This window comes from Desmodus rotundus, chromosome 9 (genome assembly GCF_022682495.2).
Source record: "Desmodus rotundus isolate HL8 chromosome 9, HLdesRot8A.1, whole genome shotgun sequence".
Lineage (NCBI taxonomy): Eukaryota > Metazoa > Chordata > Mammalia > Chiroptera > Phyllostomidae > Desmodus > Desmodus rotundus.
In genome coordinates this window covers 92,921,964-92,949,590 of record NC_071395.1, presented here as the reverse complement: position 1 = coordinate 92,949,590, position 27,627 = coordinate 92,921,964, and the positions used below count along the sequence as shown (strand labels likewise).

General features: G+C 56.1%; 1 protein-coding gene across 2 annotated transcripts; it reads left to right on the top strand.

Annotated features, from left to right (window-relative positions):
- Positions 1–116: 116 nt before the first annotated feature.
- On the top strand, positions 117–25,772 carry TBX4 (T-box transcription factor 4). Of its 2 annotated transcripts, none has more exons than XM_053911543.1 (8): positions 117–329; positions 1,169–1,263; positions 9,153–9,272; positions 10,474–10,621; positions 20,163–20,315; positions 21,332–21,420; positions 21,532–21,767; positions 24,652–25,772. In XM_053911543.1, exons 1-8 carry the CDS (start codon positions 135–137, stop codon positions 25,266–25,268), a joined length of 1,653 nt encoding a protein of 550 aa, XP_053767518.1. In that variant the 5' UTR covers positions 117–134; the 3' UTR covers positions 25,269–25,772. The 2 variants fall into 2 exon arrangements, with proteins under 2 accessions (XP_053767518.1, XP_053767517.1); XM_053911542.1 differs by having other exon boundaries at positions 24,649–25,772.
- The last annotated feature ends 1,855 nt before the right edge of the window (positions 25,773–27,627 follow it).

Genomic DNA, 27,627 nt, shown 5'->3' with positions numbered 1-27,627 from the left:
CCCAGCTCAGGAGGGGGCGGGGTCCACGTGCGCCAAGGTGGCCTCCCCACCCCGCCTCAGCTCGCGAGGGCTGCGGGGTCCTCTGACCCGTGTGCACTTGGGCCTGTGACCGGTGTGTGCTGTGCCCACAGGAGATGCTGCAGGATAAGGGCCTGTCAGAGAGCGAGGAGGCCTTCCGGGCCCCGGGCCCAGCGCTCGGTGAGGCCAACGCCACCAGCGCCACCAGCGCCCCCGAGCCCACGCTGGCTGCGCCGGGCCTCAGCGGAGCTGCGCTGGGCAGTCCCCCCGGTCCCGGGGCAGACGCCGCTACCTCTGCCACAGCGGAGCAGGTAGGTACATGCCGCCGTCGGGTAGAGGGCAGGCGGTGGTCTGTCTGCACGGCCGCCCGGTGTGTGTCAGGCCGCCCCACTGCGGGCAGGGCTCGCTTCCTGGGGGGCCTGGCTGCGTCCTGGACAGCGTGCCTGTTGATGGTCCCCCCCCCCCCAGCAGGGGCTCGCTCTCTCTGCCTTTCTTCCCTCCTCCGCAAGGATTCCCCTGGGCTACTCTGGGATAGGTGGGGGAGGGGAGGGAGCCCAGGCTGAGTGTCCAGTTCCCGAGACCTGAGATGCCGGGGGTCAACGCCTGGGACTGAGCGGGGAGAACGGCCCCCACGGGCCCAGTGTGTGCGGGAGCCGCTGCGGGGCCCGGAGGCCATGGGGACTTCACTGGGAAGGTCACGGTGATAACCTGATGATGGCAATGAACGGAAGGCGTCTGGGCACGCACACCTTCTGCCTGTGCGGGTCTGCGGGTGCCCGCGTCTGGCCGAGGAGGTGGCCCTTCTGGGTCTGCGCGTCTGCTGCCAGCCTGTGGCGATGTCCGCACGTGGAATGTTTATGTTTGTGTGCGAGTGGGTCATCTGTCCTGGCACGGGCAGTTTGGGCATCCTCTGCCGGCCTGTCTGCAGGTGCAGCTCCAAAGGAGGGGCTTCAGCTACCGATCACAAGCTTTGAAAATTCATCCATGATACGGAATAATTTCGTGAAACGAAATCTTGGGGCGTGGGCTGCTGGGACTGGCAGTGTTTCTGCATAGTTCCTTGGGCCTGTGTTCTCTGTTGTGAGGGCTCCGCTGGGGCCGCTGGGGCTGTGGGCCAGGCCGACACAATTCCCCTCCCTCCCATCCCTAGACCATCGAGAACATCAAGGTGGGCCTGCACGAGAAAGAGCTCTGGAAGAAGTTCCACGAGGCGGGCACGGAGATGATCATCACCAAGGCGGGCAGGTCAGCTCTGGGAGATGTGCTCTGAGTGGGAGAGATGGGTGGGAGCTGTGGAGATCCCCAGGGGCACCCTTAGCACTCCTCTGTGGTCTCCAGCCTGGTAGGGGAGCAACCGGAGTTCCCTCCACAGCTCTGGCCTTAGCCTCTAGCCAGGACTTCAGACTGGGTCTCGGAAACCTGCAGGAGGCCGCCCCGCCAGGGGCGCTGGGAAGGAGGGAGGAGAGGGGCAGCACTATGTAAATGAATGCAAATAAAAATCTCGATGCTGGGGGTCCCTGCTAGGGCAGTTTTGGCCCCCTGGGGGGGCTGCTTTGACCCCCTCCTTTTGGAGATCTGTGGGGTTTCTCAGGATTACATTGACTGGGGACCTGGACATGCCCCTCAACAAATGGAGGAAGGGGACAGGGCCATGTTTTCCTATTTCCATAACGTTTGGCGGCAGTGGGAACCTCAACTCTCTGGTCCCAGCGGTGCCCTTTCTGCTGCCAGCCCCCTCCTCCTGTCAAAGGGAAGGCACCGTCGGGCCCTGTGTGTGCGTTGTTTGGGGAGCAGCTCTCGGGTGGCTGCCAGAGAGGGATGATTTATAAAGTGGAAACATCTTTAAAATGTGCTGGTGTCTGTGGGAGCGAACCGGGAGGAGAGAGTGAGAGGAGAAAGATGCAGACGGAGAGATTGGCTGCCGCCGGGAGTCTGGGGTGGGGCAGCCAGACAGCAAGGAGAATGGTTGTCAGGTGAAGAAGGGAGACTGCAGAAAGAGAAGCAGGAAAGTTCAGGTTCAGAAACCCCCTTACCCGCACTCCCTCCCCCTCCCACATCACCCCCTTCACATACTCACACTCGATTTTGATCCTTGGGGGACAGGTTGGGTGTGAAACTGTCCTTTGGCCTGGCTGTGGGCCCATCACTGGGTTTTCTGAGGACTGAGATGGTGAAGCATCAGGGGCCAGGGATCTGGAGTCAGGCAGCAGGGGCTTCAGCTCCAGCTCAGCTACTTCCATCTGCGCAGCCCTCAGGCAAGGGTCTCTGCCCCCTCCTCATCTCCAGCTGTAAAATAATAGGTCCTTCTCCATGCAGTTGTATGTAAAGCACTTAGCACACCTCCTGCACATGTAAGCATACAATAAATGCTAGCTGTAACACGAATATAACAAATGCTAATAATATTAATCATGGTTAAGAGAAACGTCTGGCATCCATTCAGCATTTCTCTCCCTACTTTTTACAGAACTCTGTTGAACTGCTTAGGCTATTCAAAAGAAACGGAAAGCTGGTGGCTTGCAGTGTAGGGGTGCTGTGGTCCTTCCCCTCTGCTCACTGGCCAGCCTCGGGAGGTCTCCTTTGTTTCCTGGTGGGTGGGGGTCTGGGCACTTGGCTGCCCTCTTGCCTAAGTCAGGGAGGCGGCCAGGGCCCCCAGGGCCGCTGTCAGGAGAGGGGGCAGTTAGATGTCAGGGCCTGAGTTTGCTGCCTTTGGGGGGTGGGAGAGGAGGGTGCATTAGGGGAGCCTGCCAGAGGGTGCCACGTGGGGTGGTCATTGAGGACAGTGGGGGGGCTGGGTATCACAAGCCCTCCCTTTCCCCAGCGTCCTGCACTTGGGCCAGGGGCTAAACTTCCTGTGGCTCAGTGGTGCTGGGGAGACAGAGGTGGTGCCTGCAGCTCTCCCTGCCACCCTTTCTTTCCGCGTGACTGGGAGACTCAAACCAGGGACCCTGTGAGCAGCGCATGGCAAATTGCTGAGTGGATTACAGGTGTGAAGAAGGGGGATTTATTTCTTGCAACTGCTGTGTTGGATGGAAGGAAAGGAGACAGAGAAAGCTCCAGAACTTCCATTTTTAGGCCATGGAAATCACCTTGTCTCTAGAAAATAAATGGCCAGCGCACTCTTTGGGCAAGCTTGGCCTCTGCCGTTTTAAACAAAAGGCATTTGTGACTTTTCTCAGTGGGGTTTCCTGCATCTGCTTGGGTCCTCCTCCTTCCCTCCCCCAACGCACACTCACACTAACACGCACACTTCCAGAGGGGACTGGCTGCAGGCAGACTTTTGTGCCTGATCCTAGTGGAGGCTTAGAGATGGGTCTCACAGAATGATGGTATAACTTAAAAATGGTTATGATGATGTTGGCCAGTCGTGGGTTCCTCACAATCCTTCATTTCCCTGGCAGAAAGTTTTCCTTGCACCAGGTGAAGTCCTTAAGGAAGTCACTAGCTTCAGCCCCTCCCCCCACAGTTCTCCCAGACCCTTTTCCCTCCCGCATAGCTGCCCACTGACTTCAGAGACTACTTTCACTGCTCCCATCCTCTCCTCCCTCATTGCCTCCCTCCCACCGGCAGCCTCAGGAAACAGCTTGCTTTGCTTGGGCTGTGACTCTTCAACCCTCCTGGTTCTCTCCTTCGTGTCTCTACCAGCACCCTTTCCGGGACACCTCCATCTCTCAGTAAATGACCTGGTCCTTTCTCCTAAACCTTGACTCACAGATTCCTAGACTGTTACAGCTGGACATAAACCCCACCCCAGAGAAGGGAAGGCACTTGGCTCTTAAAGATAGAAGCCGAGTTAGGCAATTACCAGGTCTATAGCAGCCAAGCCGCTGATACCCCACCGCCAGAACAAAACCCCGACTCTGAGACATTTCATTGATCGCCTACTCCAGGGCCAGTGTTTTGAATTGGGGCTGCTGCCCTGCCCTAGAGCTGGCTAGGGGCATGACCGCTGCCCTGGCTGATGGAAGGGCAGGTCCCAGAGAAGAGGGAGCAGAAGGCTCTCAAGGCAGTTTGAGCCCTTTGGCTCACAAGCCTCTTGCCTGAAACCCGGGAAGGTCTGCAGGCCAAAGGAGTGAGTTTGAATTCTCAAACAATTTCATCTGGTGCATAAAACCACCACATGATCCATCTGTTTCTGGATGCTCAGGAGACCCTGATGTCCAGTATAAGACGTGGCCAGACCCCTCCGCAGCCAGTCTCTGCCCCACTCAGGTCCCTGTGCCCAGAAGGTTTGTGCTGCTGCCTGTAGGGCGGAGACCCCTTCCTCTGCCTCCTTCCATTCCTGCCAAGCTTGACACATATGAGAAGCCGCATTTTCTCCCAAACACAGATAAAAGTGAGCTCCACAAAAATTTAAATATAAACCTCCCCCAAATGAAAATTTCCTAAGCGTCTGACTGCTCTACTCCTAGGTCACGGTTGTGCCACCAGATAAATCTCCACTATCAGACTTCATAGCCTGTTGAGTTCAATGTTGCTTGTGTTAGTGACAGTGAATTTGCGTTTGAAAAATGAACTACCGATGAGAACTCCTGTTGAACCTGTATTGTTTGTTATTCTGAGGCAAGGATTTGGCCTGGCTTAATCCGGGGCTTCAAAGCCAATTGCCCTCACTCTGTATACAGAGCGTCAGAGCTCGGTGGCGTGGGTGATAAGAGAAATAAGGGTTGAAGACACTGGGAAAGTGGGCTGGGGAGAGAGTGCTTTGATCTCTTTTTAAAGTATTTTCTGAAAGCAAAAGTCTATCAGAAGGAAATGTCTTTTAAAAAAATCTAAGAGAAACAACTGACCTTCCAAAACAGCATCCATTCCACACGCCCTGGCTCCTGCCCTCCCTGCCTCCACCCCCCCCCCCACCAGGGAAAAACATGTCTTAAAAACGCTTTGAGTGAATTTGAAAACTGTGTGTGTGTGTAAAGTGGAAATAAATTACGTAGCTCTGTTATGGCTCTCAGAAATTATTTGGCTACAAAAGGCTTGGTCCCGCAACAGCCCCCCCAACTCAGCCGTGGGTGCCGGGCCCTGGCCTCTTCCCAACACATCCAGAATGCTTCCTGAGACCCCCAGGCAGTGGGGGTAGAAAGGCAGGTGGGGTTTTCTGTGGACCCCCGACCTTTTGCCTGCAGCCTGTTCCTTTCAAACTCTGGGCTCCGGGGTATGTGTGTGTGTCTGTGTGTGTGTATTAATATATATATAAAATTTTTAACGCCAATTTTATTGAAGTGGAACATTCCTGCAGAAAAGTGAACAATTCTTAATTGTACAGCTCTATAGACTTTCACAGAGCGAACACACACCCAGATAAAGAAACAGAACATTACCAGCCCCCAGCACTCTCCTAGTCGCCCCCCACCCGTCCCCTCCCCCCAACCTCTGTCCAGACTTCTCACCCTTTCAATTTGGTTTTGCGCCTACATTTAAGGGAAAGCACGTATAGCGGTTCCTGGGCTCCCCGTCCCCCCGCCCACCGCCACCCAGGAAGTCGGAGCTGCGGTGGGTTTGGGGCTTGGGGACCCCGCTAGGTGAGGAATCTGGTGGGTCCCTTAGGGCCGCTGTTCCCTGCCCCCTCGCGGGACTGGCGGGGAGCGAGCCGGTCAGCGCCTGGAATTGGCGTCTCTCTGAGCCCAGCTGTAACTGTCCTGTTCCCGCTCAGCAGCGAGTCTGCATTTACGGATTTGTTGCCAAAATCAAAATGCCCCGAAACCGTTTCTCCGCGCCCCGTCCAAGGAAGCTTATGTTAGCAGTTCATTCTAAAACCATTTCCGAGGATGAAGTAGATAAAGGCCCCAGCCCCGCGCCCTTTCAGAGCCTGTTTCTTGATCAGAGGAGGAGCCCCGGGCTTTCATCTCTTCCCCAGGCCGGCGGGGCGGGCGGCTTGTTTATCCCCCCGGCGGTGCCGTTTCCGCGTGTGCCGGGGAGCGCCCGTCTGCCTGGGCGTCCCGGAACCCAGGGCGGGGGCAGAAAACGAGGGGAGCGCGGAGAGTGTGCCAGGGGCGCTTGGAAGGGGTGCGGAGGAGCCGGGGGAGAGGATGGAGGATGCAGAGATGGCCCGAGGGGCTGGGCGCTGGCGCGCCCTCCAGGTGTGCGGGACAGGCCAGCGGGGACCTTCCATGTAGCGCCCGCGTGGTGGGGCCGCGTGGGATGCGGGATGCTCAGGGTCATCACCTCCCTGCTTGTCCCGCCCTCCTCCCACTAAAGCATTCAGTTCACAGGTGCTGGTTTCCTATAGGTACATTTCATGCCTGTCCTAAATCACAGAAGCAATATGCACCTCACTCCACCATTTCGTCTGTTGCAGAAGCGAGGACCTTTGCAATGCAGGGTGCGCCTGGACGAGGCCAGAGCGCCCCAAGCCGGCGTCGCCTCGGTGGCTCAGCCACGCCCACCTGCTGAGGGCTCCCCCTCCAGCCTGTTCTGGAGCCTACGGGGTGGGTGGAGCGCGCGTTTCGCCGCGGCACTCGGCCTTTCCCCACCTTTCGTCCTCCGGAGCCCCCTAGAGGGGGAATGATTGTGCCCGGGGTCCCCGCGGAGCGTGTGCTCCAAAGCCCGGAGGCAGTCAGGGCCGGAGCTGTTCCCACGGAGGCAGTGGCGCTCACTGAGTCCCGGAGGAGCCTTTTGAGGACTTCTGAACGCCCCATGCAGCCCAGATACCCCACCTCCCTCCCTGTTTCTGAGGGCTGCTGCCCAGTGGAACCGAAGGCTAGGTGATACCTTCCTCCCCTGCCCACCTCCCCCCAAACCTCCCTGACACTGGGATCCGTCAGGACTCCGTCTACGGCCAGTTTCTAGGAGAAGCCAAGTCCCAGGCCATCAGCCCCGCGCCTCGGAGGGCTCAGCACTGGCTCTTCACTGGCCTTCCGAAAGGCGCTCAGCGTCGGCCAGGCCTCCGAGCCGCTGGGATGAACCAGAGGGAGGAGGACAGGACCCCTCATCCCCTCGTGGCCGGCCGAGCTTGTGAAGACCATTGAAGTGGCCTTCTGGCCCTTTGTGGACACTGGCCTGGCGGGAAGCCGTGTCTGCCCTCTGCTGCTGCCACCCGGAGTGATTACGGGACAAGCAGGCCAAGGTCAGGGCCCCGGGACCAGGCAGAGCCCCATTTTGTGGCCGTGTCTGTGGCAGCTACAAAATGGTGGCCTGGAAAGGACAGGATTCTTGGCCCTCCCCCAGGGAGGGGGAGGTGAGGCAGCTGCCGCCTTCCCTCTGCAGCTTTAGGCCCACCAGGGGAGAGGCTGGGCCGGGAACGAGGGTGGTGCAGGCTCCAGCTGTGCCCCCAGGCCAGGCGGGGGGCTGGCGAGCAGGAGGCAGGATTGGGTTCCTGAACCCTCTCACTTCCCCCGTTCCCGGAGAGGGGGTGGGGTGGACATTTGAAAATGCTTTCAATTGACATCTGAGACAAATTCTTCCACGCGGTTTATAAGTCCCTAGACTTGCAGCTAGCGCTGCCCTCCTCCCTCCCGCACGCACGCAAGCCCGCATGCGCGCTCCACCTCGCACACTCAATCCCAGGCACTTGTGCACGCACGTGGTCACAACCTCCCAAATCCCAGCCGCTGCGGTGCTGCCTGGCCTTCCCTCCAGCCAGAGCGTGGGCGACAGACGGGGCTGGGCCGGGGCCTGGACTGGAACCCCTCCCCCGGCCCCCCTCCGACTCAGGGTCCTGCCCGGGGCTTGCTGTAGGGTCGGCCAGCTTATGGAAGTCTTGATCCCTTATGGAAGCCTTGTCCTGTCCAGGTAAGTGGGTACCCCTGTTGACAAAACGGGGACTCCCATCATCTGATTGAGGTGTCTGGGACAGCTTCTCTCGAGGGTCCCTGTACTGTGTCTCAGCTGACAAGAAGGTGGCTGTCCTGCAGGGGGCCGGCGGCGGCAGGCCACTGTCCGGGCTCAGGGGGCTCAGTTCTGGAGGCCCTCCGTGTCTCTCTCTGGGGGGCCACTTTTGTGGGAGATCATCTCGGAGGGAGGGGGCGGTGCGGACGATAGTGAGAAAGTTCTGTCTGCCACTCTGGGGAATCCAGGGCCAGGGACCCGGTGAGCAGGGGAGGGAGCAGTGCCCGCCAGGTGTGTGTACTTGCTGTTGAATGTGCGAACGACGTGCTGAGCGGTTGCGAAGCTCTTCTCTGGAATACTGGCTGAGCCTCAGGGTCCCGGGCAGTCTCAGCATGGACCGCAGGGACTGGAAAACTTTCTGTCTTTTAGTGAACCCATTTTCATAGAGGTAGGTCATCCCGCTGGCTTGTGGGGAGAGGAGTGCAGTGGGTCAGTGCTCACAGTCCCACATGGGTTCATTTAATCCACACAGCAACCCATGAGATACGAGGTAATCTCTGCGTTTCAGAGATAGGGAAACCAGGGCACAGAGAGAGCCAAGCGAGCTGCCCTCGGCCCCCCAGCTGTCCGTGGTGGGGCCGGCTGTGAGTCTGGGCGCAGTGGTCCTAGAATCCATGCTCTGCTCCAGGAGCATCTTGGTCGGACTTCCCCTGGAGCCCGGTAGCGTGGGCAGGCCCGTCCAGGCGTCCCCAGGGACACACACCTCTGCTAAGCCCTCTGAAGGAATCCAAAGATTCCTAGCAGCACTCTCCTGTTCCCCTGCACGTCGGTGTAAGGGTTCCCACAGAGACATGACCCAGAGGAGATGACTCATTGATTACGGAAGTGGCTGACAGGGACTTTCAGGTCTTCTGCTCTGGTTCCCTATAGTGGCATCCCAGAACGTTAGCTGTCCAGGGACTGGTGAAGGACAGGAGGGAAACAGGTGGACAGCTTGGTCTTGAAATCATCTCTCAGGATCCTGACCAGGGTCTCTAAGCTTTAGCTGCTGGAAGTCACTAGGCCTAAATCTTAGGGGGTGGGGCCGGGGAGGGGGATTCAGTTTGGGAAACCATGTAAACCCTCCTCCTAGACACACCGACTGACAGCTGCAGGGGCTCAGAGAGAGGCTAGTGCCTCCTTTTCCTTGTGGAGGGGAGGCTGAGGCCGGAGAGGGACGTGTCACACAAGGTTCTCACTGAGGCCGAGACCTGTTGCTGTAGGGGCCGTGCCCCTGCCCCTGAGGGCCGTCTGCCCCCTCACCCCCGCTGTGCCATCCCTGCTGGTGCTCTGTCCTTGCCTCCACCTCACCCTTTGGCTTCCCCCAGGAGGATGTTCCCCAGCTACAAGGTCAAAGTCACAGGCATGAACCCCAAGACCAAGTATATCCTGCTGATTGACATCGTCCCTGCGGATGACCACCGCTACAAGTTCTGTGACAATAAATGGTAAGAACCTGGGGCCCTCATGTCCCCTGCCTTCCTTCCGCTGCCCTTGCCATTTGCCACACCCACGGCCACCTGACGTTTGCTGCAGGGACTCACCAGAGAGTCCGAGTGGCTGTCCAGGCCCGCAGCCTGGGGAACCAGCCTGCAGAGGCTGCGGAGTTGGCAAATGCCTGGGGTGGAAAATGGGCTGCAGTGCTTGGTGGGTTTCAAGGGTCTCTGCTCCCCTAACAGCTGTGGACACACTGGGTTGGTGGCCATGCTGTGGGGTGACAGATGAACACCAACCTGGGCGGATTTAGGCTGTGGCCCTGATGCCTGGGAAGGGGGACAGGAGCCATTTCTTTGCAGGGGTGGGGGGCTGGGGGCATCTAGCTGCCTGCTCTGTGGCGTCTCTCTCCTGTTTCCTGCTTACTGCCTCTTTGTCTGGCTGCAGAGGGTGTCCACTGGCCAGAGTAGGGGGCCGCTGCTGGGGGGGTGGCTGGTGGGACCTTTGGCAAGAGGCTGGGGGAAACAGGTGGGTGGAAGGGCAAAACCAAACTAGGGCTGGGACAATAAACACTGGGCTCCATTTCCTGAAGCTACCTCTCCAATGGCCTGTCCCCAGGGCCCAGGATAGCACTCAATGAGAGAGAGGGACTGAATGGGTCAGCAGCCAGGGATGGGGCTCCATGGAGGGAGGTTCGTGGGGCCAGCAGAGACTGGGCGGTTGGGGTCGCCAGGTCCTGCCAAAGGCCACATTTCCATTTCTTCTCCCTGGGCTGGGTCAGTACTCCAGGCAGGCTCTGGCTGAGGGGCAGCTACCTGTTGATTTCTCTGGGGCAAGCATCGTTTGGGGGGCAAGAAATCTGTAAGGTGTCTAGGCCCCCTGAGAAGCTCCCTCCAAGGAAGATCATTTACAACATTTTAAAATCATCTACGTAACATGCAAAGCAGTGCTGCCTGCATGTCCCCACAGGACATTTGTGGTTCGCCCCATTCTTTCCAGTGGACAACGACTTTTCTCTGTGACCCCCCCTTTTTCCTTCACTCTCTTTTGCCCCTCAGTGCTAGGCCCCAAGTCCTAAATTGCCAGTGTGATAGGACCGGCAGGTATTTTTCCCCTTCAGGTCGGTGGGGATTTGCTCTCAGAGAAGGGACAGGGGCTCTGGGCTTCCCAGACCCCAGGGGACCAACCGCTCTGGCCCGATTGCTGTGTTGGCAGGATGGTGGCGGGGAAGGCGGAGCCCGCCATGCCAGGACGGCTCTACGTCCACCCGGATTCTCCTGCCACTGGGGCCCACTGGATGCGGCAGCTGGTCTCCTTCCAGAAGCTGAAGCTGACGAACAACCACCTGGACCCCTTCGGCCACGTAAGAACAGGCCTTGAGGGCCAGTCCAGGGGTGCACTGCAGATGGATGGGTGCGTTGGGCTCTGGAGAATCCAGTCTGGGGATCCAGCTCCAGGCTTTGGCACCTGCCAGGCCAGTCTGTGGCAGGAGCACAAGGTCCCAGGCCCACAGCTGTACCACCCTCCCCTTAATGCTTACTGGCTGGGTGACTTGGGGCAAGTTTCTCAGCCTTTTGGAGCCTCCCTTTCCTTGTCTAGAAAATGAAGATGACCGTATGTGCTTTTATCACGGTTGTGAGAATTAAATGGGAGAATATGCACGGAGCACCTCGCACATAGGAGGCTCTGAATAAATGCCAACTGTGACCATGATGATGGGTGACACCTCTCAGCCCTGGTTTCCCCAGACTTGGCCTTGCTGGGGCGTGAGACAAGTCAACTTTCTTGAGAAAGAGTCGTGGTGAGGCTGATCCAGGCTGCTGAAGCTTATTCTTTCGCCATCTGGCCCTGGCAGGCCCACAAAAGCTTTTTATGTGGAAATTTTTAGCTCAAGTATGTGGGGCCAATTGAAGCCTGGGGACCTGGTATTATCTGCCAGGGCACAGCTGTACCCGTCTCCGCTACCCATGGTTCCCCTGGAAGTGTGGGGTGGGGGTGGGGGGCACGGGTGCATAGAGGCTCCCAGATGCAGTCCCCGGGCTGCACACTTCGTGCTCAGGGCGTGCGTGGTGCTGGGGGAGGGGTGCAGGTGAGTACGTGCCTGTTTTGGGCCTCAGCTCTATTTCTGGGGATCTGCGTGCAAATCACAATTCTGCGAATCACAGCTCCCCGTGGAAAATGCCACCAGTGCTGCATTTCTGATGGGCTTGTATGTAACTAGCAAGCAGCTCTTAGTTCTGCTCTTCCCGGAGCCTGCTCAGTTCTCTTCTGTGTCGGTGAACTATAAACAATCATCTAGGAGAATATTTAGTTAATATAACTCCTGACTGACTACTTATCTGTTCTTCAAGCAGCACAGGTTTCTCCCAGGCAGGGCTGGCAGGCGCTGTTGGGTGTGTGGCAGAGATATGCAGATGGGCACGGTGGCATGTGCTTGGCAACCCCAGCCTGTCATAGGGGCAGAGACAAGCCACCAGTCCAGTGGGAGGGCCAGCCAAACTCCTGAGCACAGGTCCTTGTGACTGAGGGTAGAGGCGCCTTCCAGGTCTTCCTGGGGACCATCCTGGCTGAGACTCTGTGCCCAGCCAGCACCTCTCAGGTGCCCTGCCTGCCCAAGCTGCGGTGGAGGCAGGGAACCTAGCTGACAGGCATGTGTCTGCCCACAACTGCCCCCACACACCCCAGGGATGGCCCCCTGGGCTGAGCACAGAGCTTGGCATGAGCTGAACCTTTGGGTGAGTGGCCAGAGGACCCAGGGATCAGAGCTCTGGTGAGAATTCTGGGTGCACAGCTTACCGTGGCGGTCCCCAGTTGCAGGGATGCCTCGAAGGACTCCTCCACCTCCCTGGCTCTGCAGAAAGTGGCAGGGGAAAGAGTCAGGTGGCTGGGAAGCTGGGCTTTTTTGGAGTGGGAGAGAGACCTGCCTTGGTAGCCCAGCAGTAGGTTTTCCCAGCCTGGGTTGCCTCTTTGGCGACTCTACTGGGGTCCACAGGGGGTTGCACTAAGCCTGCATGTAGTCTGGGGTCTGGGCCAGTGGTGCTGCTCGGTGGGCTAGTGATGTCGGGGGAGCCCCTGGCTACAGTTGCCGTGCCTGCCTGGGGCTTACCTCCCCTTGGCAATAGGGATATTTCCCATACTAACCCAGCTTCCTCTCTAGAGGGTTGGGATGCAGGGTACCTCCCTGCTCCATCATCCCCACATTTCCCGAGAGTGCGCAGCTTATTGGTTGTAACCCTCTGTGGGGGGTCGGGGGGCAGTGCTCAGGCAGATGTCAGGCCTAGCACTCTTTCAGCATCCCCATGCGTCTTTCTGTGCCCAGGGCTTCCACCGTTCGGAGCCCCACTGGAGAGGGAGCAGCCTTTGGCAAGGAGGCAGGAGCTGTGCAGACAGGCTAACTTCCTAGACGTAGCAGGGCACTGTGGCCCATTTGGACGGTGGCTCTCGGCTCCTGGGCCAGTGCCCATGGGAGTGGTGAGTGCTCCAGGTCTCCCTTCCCGGCTCCGCAGTGCAGGAGCCTGGGACAGGGCCATCTCACACTGTAAACTGACCCCTAACAAGCCCTTCCTTCTGCATAACTCACCTCCAAATTCTCCATTTTCCCCAGGAGCTTCCAAACCTCAAGTAACTTTGTCTGGCCAGATGGACTCTGGGCTTTCCTCATAGCATCTCAGGGGCTCGACAGAGCAGTCACCTCTCATTGGCAGCCTTCCCCCAGGAGAAGGGTGTGGGGTTCGGGTGAGGGCTGGGCCTGGCCGCCTGTCCTACATGGAAGGCAGGGGCTCTGGAATAGGGACCCCTCAGCCCACATGGCCACATGTTCCGAACAGACAGGACTGGGCTCTGACTAGAAAACACCTTGTGAGTTTTTGCTGTGAGTCTGGGAAGGACCTCTGTTCTTGAGGGGTAGGGCCAGGGTATGACCCATGGGTGCTGGGAGCAAAGCCCAAGGCCAAGGGCGGGCAGGCAGCGGGGGCAGAAAGGATCAGGGGGCTAGGATGGGACTGAGACGCCTCTGTACAGCTCCAATTCAGCCCCACTTTGGCGTCTCTGCTGGCTGTGTCGCTGTGTGCGGGGTGGAAGGGGGAGGTGCTCCGGGACGTGGAGGCGGGCCCTACTGCGGTAGGGCCTGCGTGCTACAGCAGGACAGCAGGACATAGGTCTTACTTTTCTTGTCTTAAGACTCCCAGATCCGTGAGGAGGAAGGTCAGTTTATGATTTCCGATACGAATTTGATTTTCGAGTCTGTTCCAGAGATTGAGCTCATCCTGGGCTGGGGGTGTGGGCGGCAGTTGCTTGGCCACAGATGAACATGTGCACAGCGCCCTCTATGTGCCACTTCCTCCCCTTCACCTCCTTAGTTGCTCCTGAGCTTGGGACCCAGGCTCCATGCCACCTCTTTGGGGACACAGGTCAGGGTCCCCATTACAGGTTGTCAGAGCTTCATGTACCTTTTCGTCCCAGTACTTCCCACAGTTGCAGGTTTATACTTTGTTGTCAGATTTGTTTTTGAATATAAAATACATCCCCCTGGTTTAAAAATGAACCAATAATAAATAAACATGCCTACAGTGAGATGTCTCCCCCACGGGTTCCCCACCTCCCGCGCGTTTCTTCAATCCCAGCCACAAGTCACCCGTGTCACTAATTCTTCAAAAGGCATTTATTTTTGCAGACACAAGCCAGATACAGAATCTCAAGTCCCTTCTTTTAGACACAAACGGTACCATACCACAAACACTTTTTGGTACCTTGCTTGGTCAGCCCAGTATATCATGGAGATCAGTCCATTCACATAGAGCATCCGCATCCCTTTCCCCACAGCTGTGTAGAATTTCATCGTGTGTTTGTTCCATAAACTGCACAGACGATGGGAGGACTTCGGCATCTTACTATATTTTTGCTCTTTTGATTAAGCTGGTGCGCAGGGCATTGTATACTTGTGGCCAAGAATATCTGTGCGGCAATGTGCCCGTGCAAAGGGTATTTGGATTAGTCATTTGTAATTCTGCCCTCCGCTGGAGTTACCCTGATGGATATTCCTGCCGACGCCGGAGCCTCCCCAGCACGGTGGGAGAGAAACGGGTTGGCTTTCTGCCACTGTGATGGGTGAAATGTGGATATCAGTTTTAGTTTTAATTTGTCTGTTTTTATTATGAGTGAGGTGAGGCATCTTTTTAATATGTATTTCCTCTTTTGTGAGCTGCCGTCCTTATCCTTGGCTCATTTTTCTCTTACGTGTTCGGTCCCGTATCAATTCTAGGAGCGTTTATAAATTAGGAAGTTTTAGCTCCTGGCTGTGGTAGGAGTCGCACGTACGTTTCGCAGTCTGTCGTTTGTCTTTGGATTTTGCCTGTTGCGGTATTCCTACACAGAGGTTTTTTATCGAGTGGATTGGTCTTTTCCTTACAGATTCTGCATTTTGAGTGATTGAAAGCCCTTATCCAGTCCTTACTTATAAGGGCATTTTCTTCTGCTTTCTTTTAGTGTTTTATGGATTTATTTTTAAATCAAAACCATTGATTCTTTTGGAATTTATTCTGGCATCATTTGATATGAGGTGTGAACCCAACTCTTTTATTGTTTTCTAGAGAGCCATCCAGCTGTCCCAATACCAACAGTGGACGAGTGCGCTTTCCTCCCGGTTCGGGAGGCTGAGTTGCAGGAGGCTAAATCCTGGGCGAATCTGCGTCTGTTCGTGTGCCAGCGCCTTAACGGCCGAGGCTTCGTGAAAGGGTTTCGTGCCTGGCAGACCTGGCTGTTCTCCCCTGTTGCTCCTCTTTTGTAGTTTTCTGGGCCAGACTCGCGTATTTTTTTTCATGTGAACTCTAGAATAAGCTTGCAGTGTGGCGAATGAAGCTTACTTTTATTTTATTTATATTTATGGGGCTAATGCTGGTGAGTGACATTGTATGAGGTTCCAGTGCACAGCTTTGTGATGCCACCTCTGCACCTCCACTGCGTGCCCGCCGCCCAAGGGAGCACACCCCTTCTGTTGTACATCCGGCCCCTGTGGCCCCCTCGCCCTCCCCCTTTCCCTGTCATTTTTGTTAGGACTGCTATAAATGATACATTTACTTAGGGAGATGGGGAGGAATGCCTTTCCCTTTGCTGAAGTCAGCTTTTGTTCCTCCAGAAGTGTACTCAAGTTTCCTTCCTAAAGTCCTACACCTTTCTCGTTTGGTATTTCATCTTGTTATGATTATAAATGCAGTCTTTCTTACACTGTGTTTTCTCACCACTTATTTTTGCTTGATTCGTGTGCCTTCCCACTAGATAGGAAACCATGAGGTGTTTATTTAATTTATTTTAATGAAATTTATTGGGCTAACCCCGGTGAATACTACTCTATGAGTTTCAGGGGTAATCACCCTGATGTCCCTGTGTCTGGGTGTGCTGGCAAAAAGTGGGCGCTGGTCAGCGGGGAGTGAGCGGACCGTGGGAGGGGATGGTATTTAGACAGGAAGGCACTTTTCCACCAGGGGCTGATGTCCCCCCAAAACTGCTCTTGTTAACATGCCAGTAGGGACCCAGAGCTATAGATCTCCCTCTTTTCCTCTTTTTCTCCCCTATTTGCTGAGCCCTGACAATGTGCCACACCCTTGCCGGCAGTTTTGGGAGGCATGGGCATCCTCACACCTCCACGCCAGGCCCCACACTCACCAGCTGCATACAGATAAGAGCTCAGGCTCGGAAATTAGTGCCAGTCCTGGCTCTGCCTCCCTCAGATGGCCTGAGGCTGGGCAATTCCTTCAGCTCCGAGCCTCAGTCCCTTGCCCGTGACAATGGGGTTAATAATGACACCTGCTGCACTGGGTGCTGTGAAGGTGTATGTTGGACACTCAGTGCAGGGCCGGGCTCGCAGGGTGTGTTCAGGGAGCGCTGGAATGTTTCTGGGCCCGTGGGTTGCTGCCCTGGAAGTGATTCCCAACCTTGGAGATGACCCTTGAACAATACTCTTTGAACTGCGTGGGTCAATTGAAAAACGAATTCGTCTGTAAGTGGATGTGCGCAGTTCCTACCGTGTTGCCCGGAGGTCATCGGCAGTTGCCGAGCTGGCTGTTGGGAGCAGCGTGTACTTTCTCAGAGGCCATCTGGAATCTCCTCAGGGTTCTGTCTCCCACCAGCTGTGTGTCCTTGGGCAAGTTGCACTCCCACCCCAGGCCTCCTGTTCCTCGTTTGTAAAATTGGGGGCTTGGACTAGAGTGACCTCCCAGGTCTGCCTCTCCGTGCCCTAAGGTTCTGCGTGTGTAACGCAGATAAATGTGGGCCCCGCTGGCCAAGCATGCGTTGGGGATCTCCTGAGGAGATGGATGTTTGGCGCTATCGCAGTTGTTAAAATGTAACAGGCTTCTGAATTGGAGCCAGAACATGATGAAGCCCATTTCTATGAAACAGCGATGATGACGAGGCCAGCCGTGGAGTGGGGTTCGTTGACGTGGCTGGCCCATTTGGCCCCGTATCCTCTGCAACAAATACAAATGTGAGACTCTGGCAAAGGCGTTTAATGTGATGCCGGAGGGACTTCCGAGTAAAGCCAGGTGTGTGAGTTGCTGAGCTGGTTTCCCTTTCTCTCGGGCTGATGGGGCTGAGGCTCTAGTTTATATTTGTGTTGGTGCCATGGGTGGGGCTTCCTTCCAGACACCTGTCCAGGTGCCAGGCTGTCAGAGTCAGGGTGTTTGGGACCACTTAGTTGAAGGCCTCACTTTATAGAGGGGAAGAGCTTTGCTGAAGCCTTACAGCTGGTGAGCAGAGATCCATAGACGCTTCTAGGCTCTTCTTCACTTCTCTGCGGCTGGGATTGTGCCCCCCTAACGGCTCCTACCTGCCCCTGCAGGTCTGGCGGTGTCCCTCTTCCCAGGTTTCCCACCAGCCTGTCTGGTTCCCTTCCCTGAAAGGTATGTTTGACAACCAAGGACTTTGTCTGATGGGCTAAGAAGTTCGGCCCTTATCCCAAGGGGCAAGAGGGGGCCGTCAAAGGTGGCATTATGACTGGAAGACATTTATTGAGCCCTAAGTGCTGGCAGGAGTGGTGGGGGGGGCATGGGAAGCAAGAGCAGGAATGCAAAGGGCCCTGCCCTCCAGCAGCCTGCGGTCTTCCTGGATGAACCTCAGGGTTATTACAGGGGACAGTCCTGACCAGCTGTGCCCCAGGGGACCTGGAGAGGAAGCATCTGGAGATGGAGAGGAGGCTGTCCCGAAACCCAGGGAGAGACCATGGGGTCTGAACTGGGGCTGCACAGTGGGACTGTGGAGGCTTTTGTTTTGTAGAGGGAGTCATAGGACTTGGTCACTAGTGACTGGACCTGGAGGTGGGTGACTGTGAGTGCAAAAAGAGTTGACAGTGTCCGGGGCTCTGGCTGGACTCTTACAGACTGTAACTGCCCAGGTGGCAGAAGAGCAGGGTAGGGGCTGCCATTGGCCCTAAGGTGTCCCTAAGGGATGGCCTAGCCTCACTGTGCAGTTGCCTGTGGCATCTCTTTGGATTCCGTCTGCCCATGGTTCGTGTTCTCCCCGGAGGTCCCTCCCTAGGAGAGCCAGGGTGTCTGGGGGCTAGTCCCGTGTGCGGAGGAGCATGTGAGCGCTCCCAGAAAGATGTCTGTGCACACGCTTCATCACTATTTTTGACCTGAAAAATGTCCTAGGTTGTCTTGCCTCTGGTGAGCAAAGAGAGATGAGAGAGGAGTGGATAGAGAGTTGGTGGCCCTTGCCCAGGTCTCGCCATTCCTCTGTCCCTGCTGTGCACTCACCAGTTCCTGATTTGGGAAAAGGGGCCTGGAGTTACCACAGGGATGAGAGATATGGTCCCTCTCCTTGAGGAGTTTATGGTTTAATTGAAGGGACAAGAAGAAATAAGAAGTAACTAGGAAGCAGCACCATAGCCAAGCAGATTATACACCAGAAGTTTCAGAACTGGGAGTTTGGAGCAGGCCCTAGTAATCTGGGAAGGCTTCCTGGAAGAGTTGATAGGCCTAGAAGATGAGGGAGAATGGATGAGGGAGAGTGGAAAAGGAAGGTAAAACAGCAGAGGGAACTGCATGCACAAAGATGCCAAGGTGGGAATCTGGGGATTCCTGGAGGCATCTAGACTAGGTCTTCTGGGCACTTAGGTCCTTCGTTAGCTCCTGCAGCTTGGGAGGACAGAGCAGGGGTGACAGAGTAACCTGCAGGGACTGGGAGGGATTTCCCAAGATCTAGCTCCTCTGCCCAGGGGACCTTTCCCAGCCTCTTGGAGAGGGACATCCATTGAGTCCCCTGACCCCGCAGGACTTGTATCCTTCAGTCTCACTCTGAGTTTCTTGTCTGGTCCCCACCCTTGGGCAGTGGCTCTCCAGCTGCAGCTGCAGGACCTGGTTTGGGACGCTGGGTACTTGCCCCAAGAGGGTCCGCAGGTTTGTCATTGAGGGCTAAGGGGTAGTGGCCAGTGCAGAAGGCAGAAAAGCCAGTTCCTACTGGACGGAGCTACTCAGCCAAACCAAAGGACCCAGGAAGGCCAGAGCCCACAGCCCAGCTGCGAGCCCCCACCCTCTTCAGCTGAGCCTGCACTCTGGGCTGCCCCTGGCCCAGGGTGTGGTGAGGGCAGAGCCTTCCTGGACCAAGGCTTCTGTGCAGGCTTTCCATGGAAGAGGCTGGCTCTGGCCCTTCTCTCGGCACTCTGGTCACTCAGAGGTTAAATCTTTCACCGAGTTTCAGCCCCAGGCCTGCTCCCCCAGAACATGGGAGGGTAGGAGCCAGCAGGGCCAGCCCAGCCCGGCAGCCAGGACAGGAGCCAAAGGGTTAACAAAAGCGGCAGTGCTGATAAAATGCCCCAAATTCCTGGTCCTGCCTCCAATGGGGAGTGCGTCTGGCAAATGTCAACGATAAAAAATACATTTTAATGGCACCTGATGCAGCCGCTACCGTGGGGCACAGCTGAACGAGGCAGGTCCAGAGCAGCCACTACTGTGTGTTACTCCCAGGGCTCCAGGGCCACGCCCCTGGCTCCTCCCCGGGCCTTAGCAATCCCGGTGACCCACCTCCTGAGCCCCAAGCATCCTCAAGGGCCTGTGGGTGCCCAGGGCCCCCAGCCTTCTCTGGCATTACTTTAGGAACTTGGCTCACCTCCTGCCTTGGTACCTTGAACTCTAGCCCTGGAGGGAGCTTCCCTCCGGGTCAGGATGCAGCTGAGTCTCCCAGCACCCTCAGCAGACCTCTGCCAGCGGAGAATAAGCAAACAAAGGAATGACTAGATGACAGAGGTCAGCGAGCAGCGTTTTTCTCAGCTCCCCTCCCCCCATTCCACAGGCTCCTGGGCCGGGGAGCTGCTTTTTTTGCTAACAACTGTGAGGAGGGGGCTGAGCCCCCACATGGGGCATTTCCAGGGAGGACAGGCCACGTGTGAGCAGTAGGGAGGGGGTGAGCAGGGTGGTGGGGGGGAGAAGAGGCAGGAGAAAAGCTGAGAAGCCAGGGGAAGAGTCCACCTGGAGGGGAGAACCTGAGGGAGGGAAGTTATGTATCACGATCCTCTTTTACAACTACACTGAGGCTCGGAGCTCCGTCCAGTGACTTGTCTGAGGTCCCGCAGTGAGTCAGCGCACCCTGGCCTTCTGCCTGTGACTCAGAATTCCCCCTCATAGGGGACTTTGAACTAAGTTCTCCACGGCCCCAGGGCAGCAGCCTGTCACCTCAGGGGGATCCTGGGAGCTGCTGCAGCAGATAGGCTAAATAGGGCCCCAGGGGCTGGGTGGCGGCCCCAAGGGCCTGGCTCTGCAGGTGGGAACTTCAGGACCTTTCTGGGCTCAGACCCTGCAGCCTGGCCCTGCAGCCTGGGCTTTTGTGAGATGAGAGCCAGTCCGGGGCCAGCTGAAAGAGGCCCAGGCACGGAGGGCAGCAGACCTGGAGCTCAGAATGAGACCCTTCTCTTCCAGATCATCCTCAACTCCATGCACAAGTACCAGCCACGGCTGCACATCGTGAAGGCTGATGAGAACAATGCTTTTGGCTCCAAAAACACAGCCTTCTGCACCCACGTGTTCCCAGAGACTTCCTTCATCTCTGTGACCTCCTACCAGAATCACAAGGTACAGCTGCAGTCCCCACAGCCTCCCCCAGCCCCCGGACACCATGCGGCATTTCTACTGACATTACAGAGAGGAAGCACTGGAGGCAGCGAGGCAGAAGTAGGCACAGCGCAGGGACCTCAGAACTTGCCACGTCCCTCAGAGCAGTGAGACATCACATAGGGGGCAGGAAGGGGGACCAGACTCCTCCACCTCTGGTGCAGAGTAGTTATGGCCTCTGTTTGGGGGGCTGGATGAAGTTGGCAACAGTAAACTCTGGGGCCTGGAGCTTTCCCCATTGGCTTGAGTGCTAGGTCCCTTGGTCTCCAATCTCTCTCCCTGGTGGGATTTAAGGATTACATTCTGGGCCTGCAGAGAGATGGGGGTGGCGGTAAATGAGGAGGGGACCCTGTGCACTGTCAGCTGTGTGGGAGCAGGGGGGCTGAACCAACTGCAGGCCCTTCCCAAGCTGTGGTCAGAAGGCCCGGGGTGTCCCAGCTGCCTCTGCTGCTTGCCCTCCCCTGCCCACCTCTCCGTGGCCTCTGCCTTTGCCACACTACCCTTTCCCGGTGCTTTTCACATCATGCACACAGGGACAGGCAAGGTGGACAGGGGTCACCGTGGAAGGACCATAGGCTATGGTGGGTTTTATAGGCAGAGAGGGACAGAGTCAGATCTGCATTTAGAATGGTCACTCAGAACCTGATGTGGCAGTTGCGCTGGACAGGGGTGATGTGGCCAGGAAGCTGTTACAGGCTCCCAGGAGAGGATGATGCGGGACTGAGGCCAGGAGCACGGGGAGAGCCCAAGGCGGACTTGGAGGGTCTGCAGCAAGGAGGGTGGATAAGAGCCAGTGGCAAGATGTCAATGGTGAGGCCATGGAGGACCCAGCAAGACTCCTGGCCGGCCCAGGGCTTGGGCATGCGCCTTCCTGGCCCCTGCCATGCGTTCTGACCGTGCCTGGGGCGGGGGATGAGGGCCAGAGGCCAGCCCGGCCCTCCACGCCAGCAACTCTGCTGTGGGTCCTCTCCTGACAGATCACACAGCTGAAAATTGAGAACAACCCTTTCGCCAAGGGATTCCGGGGCAGTGACGACAGTGACCTGCGTGTGGCCCGGCTGCAGAGGTGGGCTTCCCGGCCAGGGCGGGGTGGGCAGACTGGGTTCATGTGCCTGGAGTTCGTAACCCTCACAGCACCTTCCCCCTGTCCCTCCGCCTGTCCCCGCCGCTGCTCCAGCAAAGAGTACCCCGTGATCTCCAAAAGCATCATGAGGCAGAGGCTCGTCTCCACTCAGCTCTCAGCCAAGCCCGACGTCAGCCCCCTGCATGGCCCCCATCAGGCGCTCCAGCACTACCAGTATGAGAACGGCGCCCACATGCAGTTCGCCGCGGCTGAGCCACAGGACCTCCCCCTCAACACCTTCCCGGCCCAGAGGGACTCCAGCCTCTTCTATCACTGCCTGAAAAGACGAGGTAGCTCTCTCCTGGTCTAGAGGCGCTAGAGGGTCGGGGGAAGGGTGCAGCTCTCCTCACAGACACTCCCCACTGCTCATGGGAGCATGCTTGATCACACACCCATGTGTGTGTGTGTATATGCACACACACCTGGTTACTGGTGTGGCCCGGGAGAAAAAGCCTGAAGGACAGGGACCACGGCCAGGCTCAGGGCAGGGATGCTGGGCCTTGATTTTAGTGCAGCCTTCAGAACCCTCACAGACAGCCTGTGGCCTGTGTGTCCCCAGGCCCTATATCCCACCGCACACAACTCAGGGGCAGCTTCGCAGCCAGTGCTGGGAGCCCCTCATGGGGTGGGCTCTGCCCCAGAGCACAGGAGGAGGCTGAGGTGTCACAGTCCAGCGTCATTTGCCAAAGCAACCTCAGTCCTAAAACAGGGATAAGCTAGAGACACAATGACAGGCTCCCACTTGTCACACCAGCATCTGTGAAGGCTTCCTGAGAGTGGGGACGCGCTGCTGTGGGCAGGGGGGCTGGCAGAAGCGCTGTCCCAGCCGATCCGGCTTCTCCAGGAAGGAGAGGCACCCTGGGTGTGGGACTGGGCGTCGGTGTTCTGGTGCCGGGTCTTGGTTTCCTCACCTACAAAATAGGGATGTTATTCCACAGGAAGACTTCACGGGGTCTGATACTCTCCTGGGAATTTGGGGACTTTGCTTACAATCCAGAATATTCTCTCAGCCCAGCTCCCAGGGACCAGCCCGGCAGAGCTCTGAGTATCCCCTGAACCAATCGCATTAGAACTAATGGTCTAGACCGGAGTTGGCAAACTGTGGCCCGTGGATAAATTTGTTTTGGCCTGTCAGCTATACAAAATTTTTTTTACGTTTTTAAATAGTTGAAGAAAAATCAAAAGACTATTTCATGATATGTGAACATGATGTAAAATACAAATTTTAATATTCACAAAAAAAAGACATTGAAACACAGCCGTACATATTTATTTACCTGTTGTCTACGGCTGCTTTCCTGTGACGACAGCCTAGCCGAGCAGAGGAAGTCCTCTCGGGCCATCAACAGCGTCTGCGCCTTCAGGCCACACTAGGTGTGGTGAAACCAGTGCTACCACAGGCTAGCTGATGTAAGCAAGAGTTAACTTCCTGCAGCATATTTCTGGCCACAAAAGCATCACCAACCTTCTAAATGAAGACCCCAAACACTTCAATGTTAGACTTTGAAATAAATTAAACTATACATACATTTAAGAAAGATTAATTTACGAAGGTAAGATAGTGATTTTCCAACCCACTGATTCCAATTCAGAGTGGTGGGTGGTTAGAGCCTATCTCGGCAGCTCAGGGCGCAAGGTGGACCCGCCCTGGACAGGATGCCCTTCCATCGCGGGGCCACTCACATCCCCACCCCCCCTACCTCCGCCCTCCCCCCTCCCCCCTCAACACATACCCAGCCTGGGACAACGTAGGCACGCCCTTCACCTTACGTACTCATCTTGGGATGGGGGAGGAAACCGACTGCCAGAGAAAACCCATGTAGATGTGGGGAGAAGGAGCGAACTCCACACAGATGGTGGCCCTGGCCCAGAACTGTGTTTTCCCTCATCAACATTACAATGAAATGACCTTGAGAGAAACAGCTTTATTCAGAGACCTAATGTAGTTGTGACGGATTCCATATGGCCCACAAAGCCTAAAATATTTACTATCTGGGCCTTTACAGAAAAAGTTTGCTCACTCCTGACCTAGAGTGACTGGGCCACTTTCCAAGTTCAAGAGCTTAGTGTTCTTGAGAGAAAGGAGGACTTTGGAGAGAAGATGGAGAGGGGGGATGAGTGAGGGATGATTGAGAGGGCTGGGTAAGAGAGAGGGAGGTGCAAGTTCCTCCCTATCAGGGAAGATGCCTCCCAACGGGGCAGAGGTAAGTGCAGGCCCCCAAACCTGGCCACTCCCCCAGGCCACCGTGTGCTGTGTGCGTGAAGCTCCCAGGGTGAACCCCTAGAGAAGACAGAGAGGGGTGAGCCAAGATAAGCCACTGGACAAGTGTCCTTAAGTCTGCTGAGTGAGCTGCTGCCCAAGTCCCAGGGCCTAGGATATCCCTGGATCCCGGGGCTGGGGTGGGGGTAAGGGACGTGCTGTTCTGGGTAGTCCAGCCCTCGCGGGTGGGGCCATGGAAAGACGAACGTACATGGTTTGGGGCATCGGCTGCTCTCTTTCCCCAAACAGACTATTAGCTTAGGCTCAAAAGTACAAGTCACCTTTTACTTATTATCAGCTCCATTTCTTAATTTTGTAAACAGTGTTATATTGGAATCTGTGATTAACAATTTGATGGGACTTCTTTGAACATGTGAAGGGGTCACTTCTTCTAAAAGCAATAGGAATGTGCCTACAAGTAGCTTTGGCTGGCTTCGGCCTTCCTGGGAGCGGCGGCTAGAGGCAGAAACTTTGTGGCTTTCATTTTCCGGCTAATTCAGACAGATGTGGCCTCTGGGCTTGGTTTGGTCTGGAAATTGTCTCTACTTTCCCGGGCCAGAAGCGGGCCTCGTGTAAGAATGCCAGCACACACCAAGGCCTCTTCCCGTCCCCAAGAGTCAAGGCAAAGGATCAAAGCCGTGTGCCTCCTGGACAAACACATTACTCAGTGTCCGATGATGCAGTGTCCCCTGTGGCCTGTGAGCAAGGTCCATAATCTTACCATTTCTTGGCTGCTGCCACCTTGTAGAAGCTGTAGCTGATTAAGATGGTTTGGGGAGTGCCGCAGCAACACGCGGGGCAAGGGCGGGCCCGAATGACAAAGGTAGGCTGTCCTGGCATCCGGCCGGCAGGGTGCTCTGATCCCGGGGCTGGTGGGAAAGGCTCTTCCTGACGGTTTCTTTGTCTTCCAGCAGACAGTGCCCGCCACCTGGACTTACCCTGCAAGCGCTCCTATCTGGAAGCTCCCTCTGCAGTGGGGGAGGATCATTATTTCCGGTCCCCCCCTCCCTACGACCAACAGATGCTGAGCCCCTCCTACTGCAGTGAGGTGACCCCAAGAGAAGCCTGTATGTACTCAGGTTCCGGGCCTGAGATTGCTGGGGTGTCTGGGGTGGACGACTTGCCCCCACCCCCCCTGAGCTGTAACATGTGGACGTCGGTCTCCCCGTACACGAGCTACAGCGTGCAGACCATGGAGACTGTGCCTTACCAGTCCTTCCCCACGCACTTCACCGCCACCACGATGATGCCTCGGCTGCCTGCCATCTCGGCTCAGAGCTCCCAGCCCCCGGGAAACACCCACTTCAGTGTCTACAATCAGCTCTCACAGTCTCAGGTCCGAGAGCGGGGGCCCACCGCCCCCTTCCCGAGGGAGCGCGGCCTCCCCGCAGTGTGCGAGAGGAAGCCGCCCTCTCCGCACCTGAATGCTGCCAGCGAGTTTCTCTACTCTCAGAGCTTCTCCTTATCCCGGGAAGCTTCCCTGCAGTATCATTCAGGAATGGGGACTGTGGAGAACTGGACTGACGGATGACTCCCACGTCCCTCCCCCCACCCCAGCCCCAGGACCGTGTTAATCCAGTATTAGCCTCTGTGGGTGGCCTGCACCACCAAGAAACACAGGAAGGTATTTTAAAGGGTGGGATGTGTGTGTGTGCGTGTGTGCACATGTGTGCAGTACCGGAGAGCCTCTGTCTTCCACCTACATCTGGGGCCGCGACAAGGCAAAAACACAATGGTCTTAGAAGTGCGTTTGGCCGCAGGAGCTGCGTCCGTTGTTATCTGACGTCTTTGGAACATGCCCACGGGTGGGATGGAAGGGGGGAGTTCATGTGAGTTATTTAGAGATTTTTATAATATAATACTGACTTACTCAGGGCCAGGTGGTGAGGTCTGTCCCGCAGGGACAGTTGCGGGGAGACTCTCATTGCCGGGGTGGGAAGGCTCTCTGCACACTGCAGAGCTCCTGGCCGCGGTTTTGGAGCGGAGCTGAGAACCCTGTTGGGAGCGGAGGCCCACTCCTGTGGCTTCTGGAGGTTCTGTGAGGCCACCTGAGAGGTGGGCTTGGCTAAGCCACAGAACACACTCCGAGAGAGAGTGGAGCTGGCTGCTCAGCCAGTGGCCTGGAAACTCACCCCTCGGAGCTCTGAGGGCTGAGGCTGACTTTCAGAGAGGGTCAGGTGCTAAGTGCCACCTGATGGGTATTGAAAACAATTTTTTTTTCTTCAAGAGGAGGTAACATGAAACCAATGGCATCTCTGTCATCATTCAGGTTTTCTTATAAAGTACAAAGCCCATCCCACTCGGTCCCCAACATGCAGGCTCTCACTCCCTCTGTCGTGCAAGACTTGGCCTCTCAGGCGCCCTCTGTCCTGTGGCTGGCGGTGAGGAAGCACGCTGCAGCAGGAGGCTACCCTGGAGCTGCGGCCAGGCGTCTCCAGAGCCTGTTCGGCTCCCAGAAAAATCCTTGCCTCTGGAGCCGGGTAGCCCAGCAGAAATAAAAACGAGAATTGAGAGAACATTCCTTCCTTCCAGTAAATTCAGCCAGCGGGCTCAGAGGAGCAGGGGTGATTCTTCTCCAGTGAGGTGGGCCGTAGAGCCTCAACCCAGCGCCGTAGTGTTGACTGTCACCAGGCCATCGTGTGGCTGGCATGGACACTGTCATCAAGTTGGGGAAGTCACTAAGTTCTTTGCATGCTGAATAGCTATTTATATATTATATAAATAAAGAAAGAAATATATATATCTATCTATCTCACAAATGCAGGCCACATATCAAATTCAGCTTTGCTTTTTACAAATGAATAAACTTTAAAACATGAAACATTGGAGGGGATATTTGGAAAGACATCTATTTAAATTTTTATTACACACTTGATGTTAAAAATTAAGAATGGTGTAGAAAAACATATAAATAAATATATAGAGAGAGCTATATAAACACACAGTACAGATTAAACTCTATTAGAAGCCACATTAGCTAACGGGACATGGAATTTCAAGTGTTTTGTTATATAGCATGGACGCTTTCTTTTACGTATCGGAACATAAAGCCATTTTACAACTGTGGAGTGTGTGGGTGCTCTTTCCTGCCGATTTGTCCTTTCTTGGCTCAGCAATGGGCTCTGCTTCCCCTTTGCTCATATTTTGTCTGGAGGGCCAGATGGAGCCCTCAGTGCCGCTGACACTTCTCCCGGGAGCCTCTCCGCTTACAGAGTAGTTTAGGACACACAGCAACTGGACTGGGACTTCATGCTCCTCCTCCGATGACGGGTCTGGGTTCCAGGGCCCACGAAGACCCCAGAAGGACAGGGTAGGCAGTGCACAGGAATCTGTCCCCTCTCAGTGGTCAGCACATAACCCAGTGAAATGGGGGGGGTCTCCCAGTGGGGTTTGTGCAGCTGCCCCAGAAAAGGAGCCGAGCGCAGGGGGCCGGGCTCTCTGGGGCTGTCGGACGTGAGCTCATTGGCCGCCTCCACCCAGAGAGGAGGGCTCCGCTTGTGCACTCCTCTGCTAGATTCCTGAAGCCTGGTCACGGGAAGGAGTGGGGAAAGGGAGAGGAAATCCAGTCCAGGTTCACCCTACTAGATTAGAAGAAAACCGGTGTCAGAAGGTGCTGTTGCGTCTCCCTCCACACAACCCCTTGCCTTTGCCCCACCCCTCACGGCTCCTTTGCCAAAGCCATTCACTGTCATCCACCATCTCCAGCGCAGGCTGGTCTGGGATGCCAGGAGAAGAAAAGGCGAGGGTAAGGGTGTCTTTTCAATCTTGTCCTCATCAGGATTAAGATGAGATTTTCTGCTGGATAAAAAGACAGTCTTGTCTCTTGTTTCCTCAGAGTCCTTCCCTTGTGACTCTAGGGTTTCTCTCTGGCTGGACTTCTTCCCTTGGCT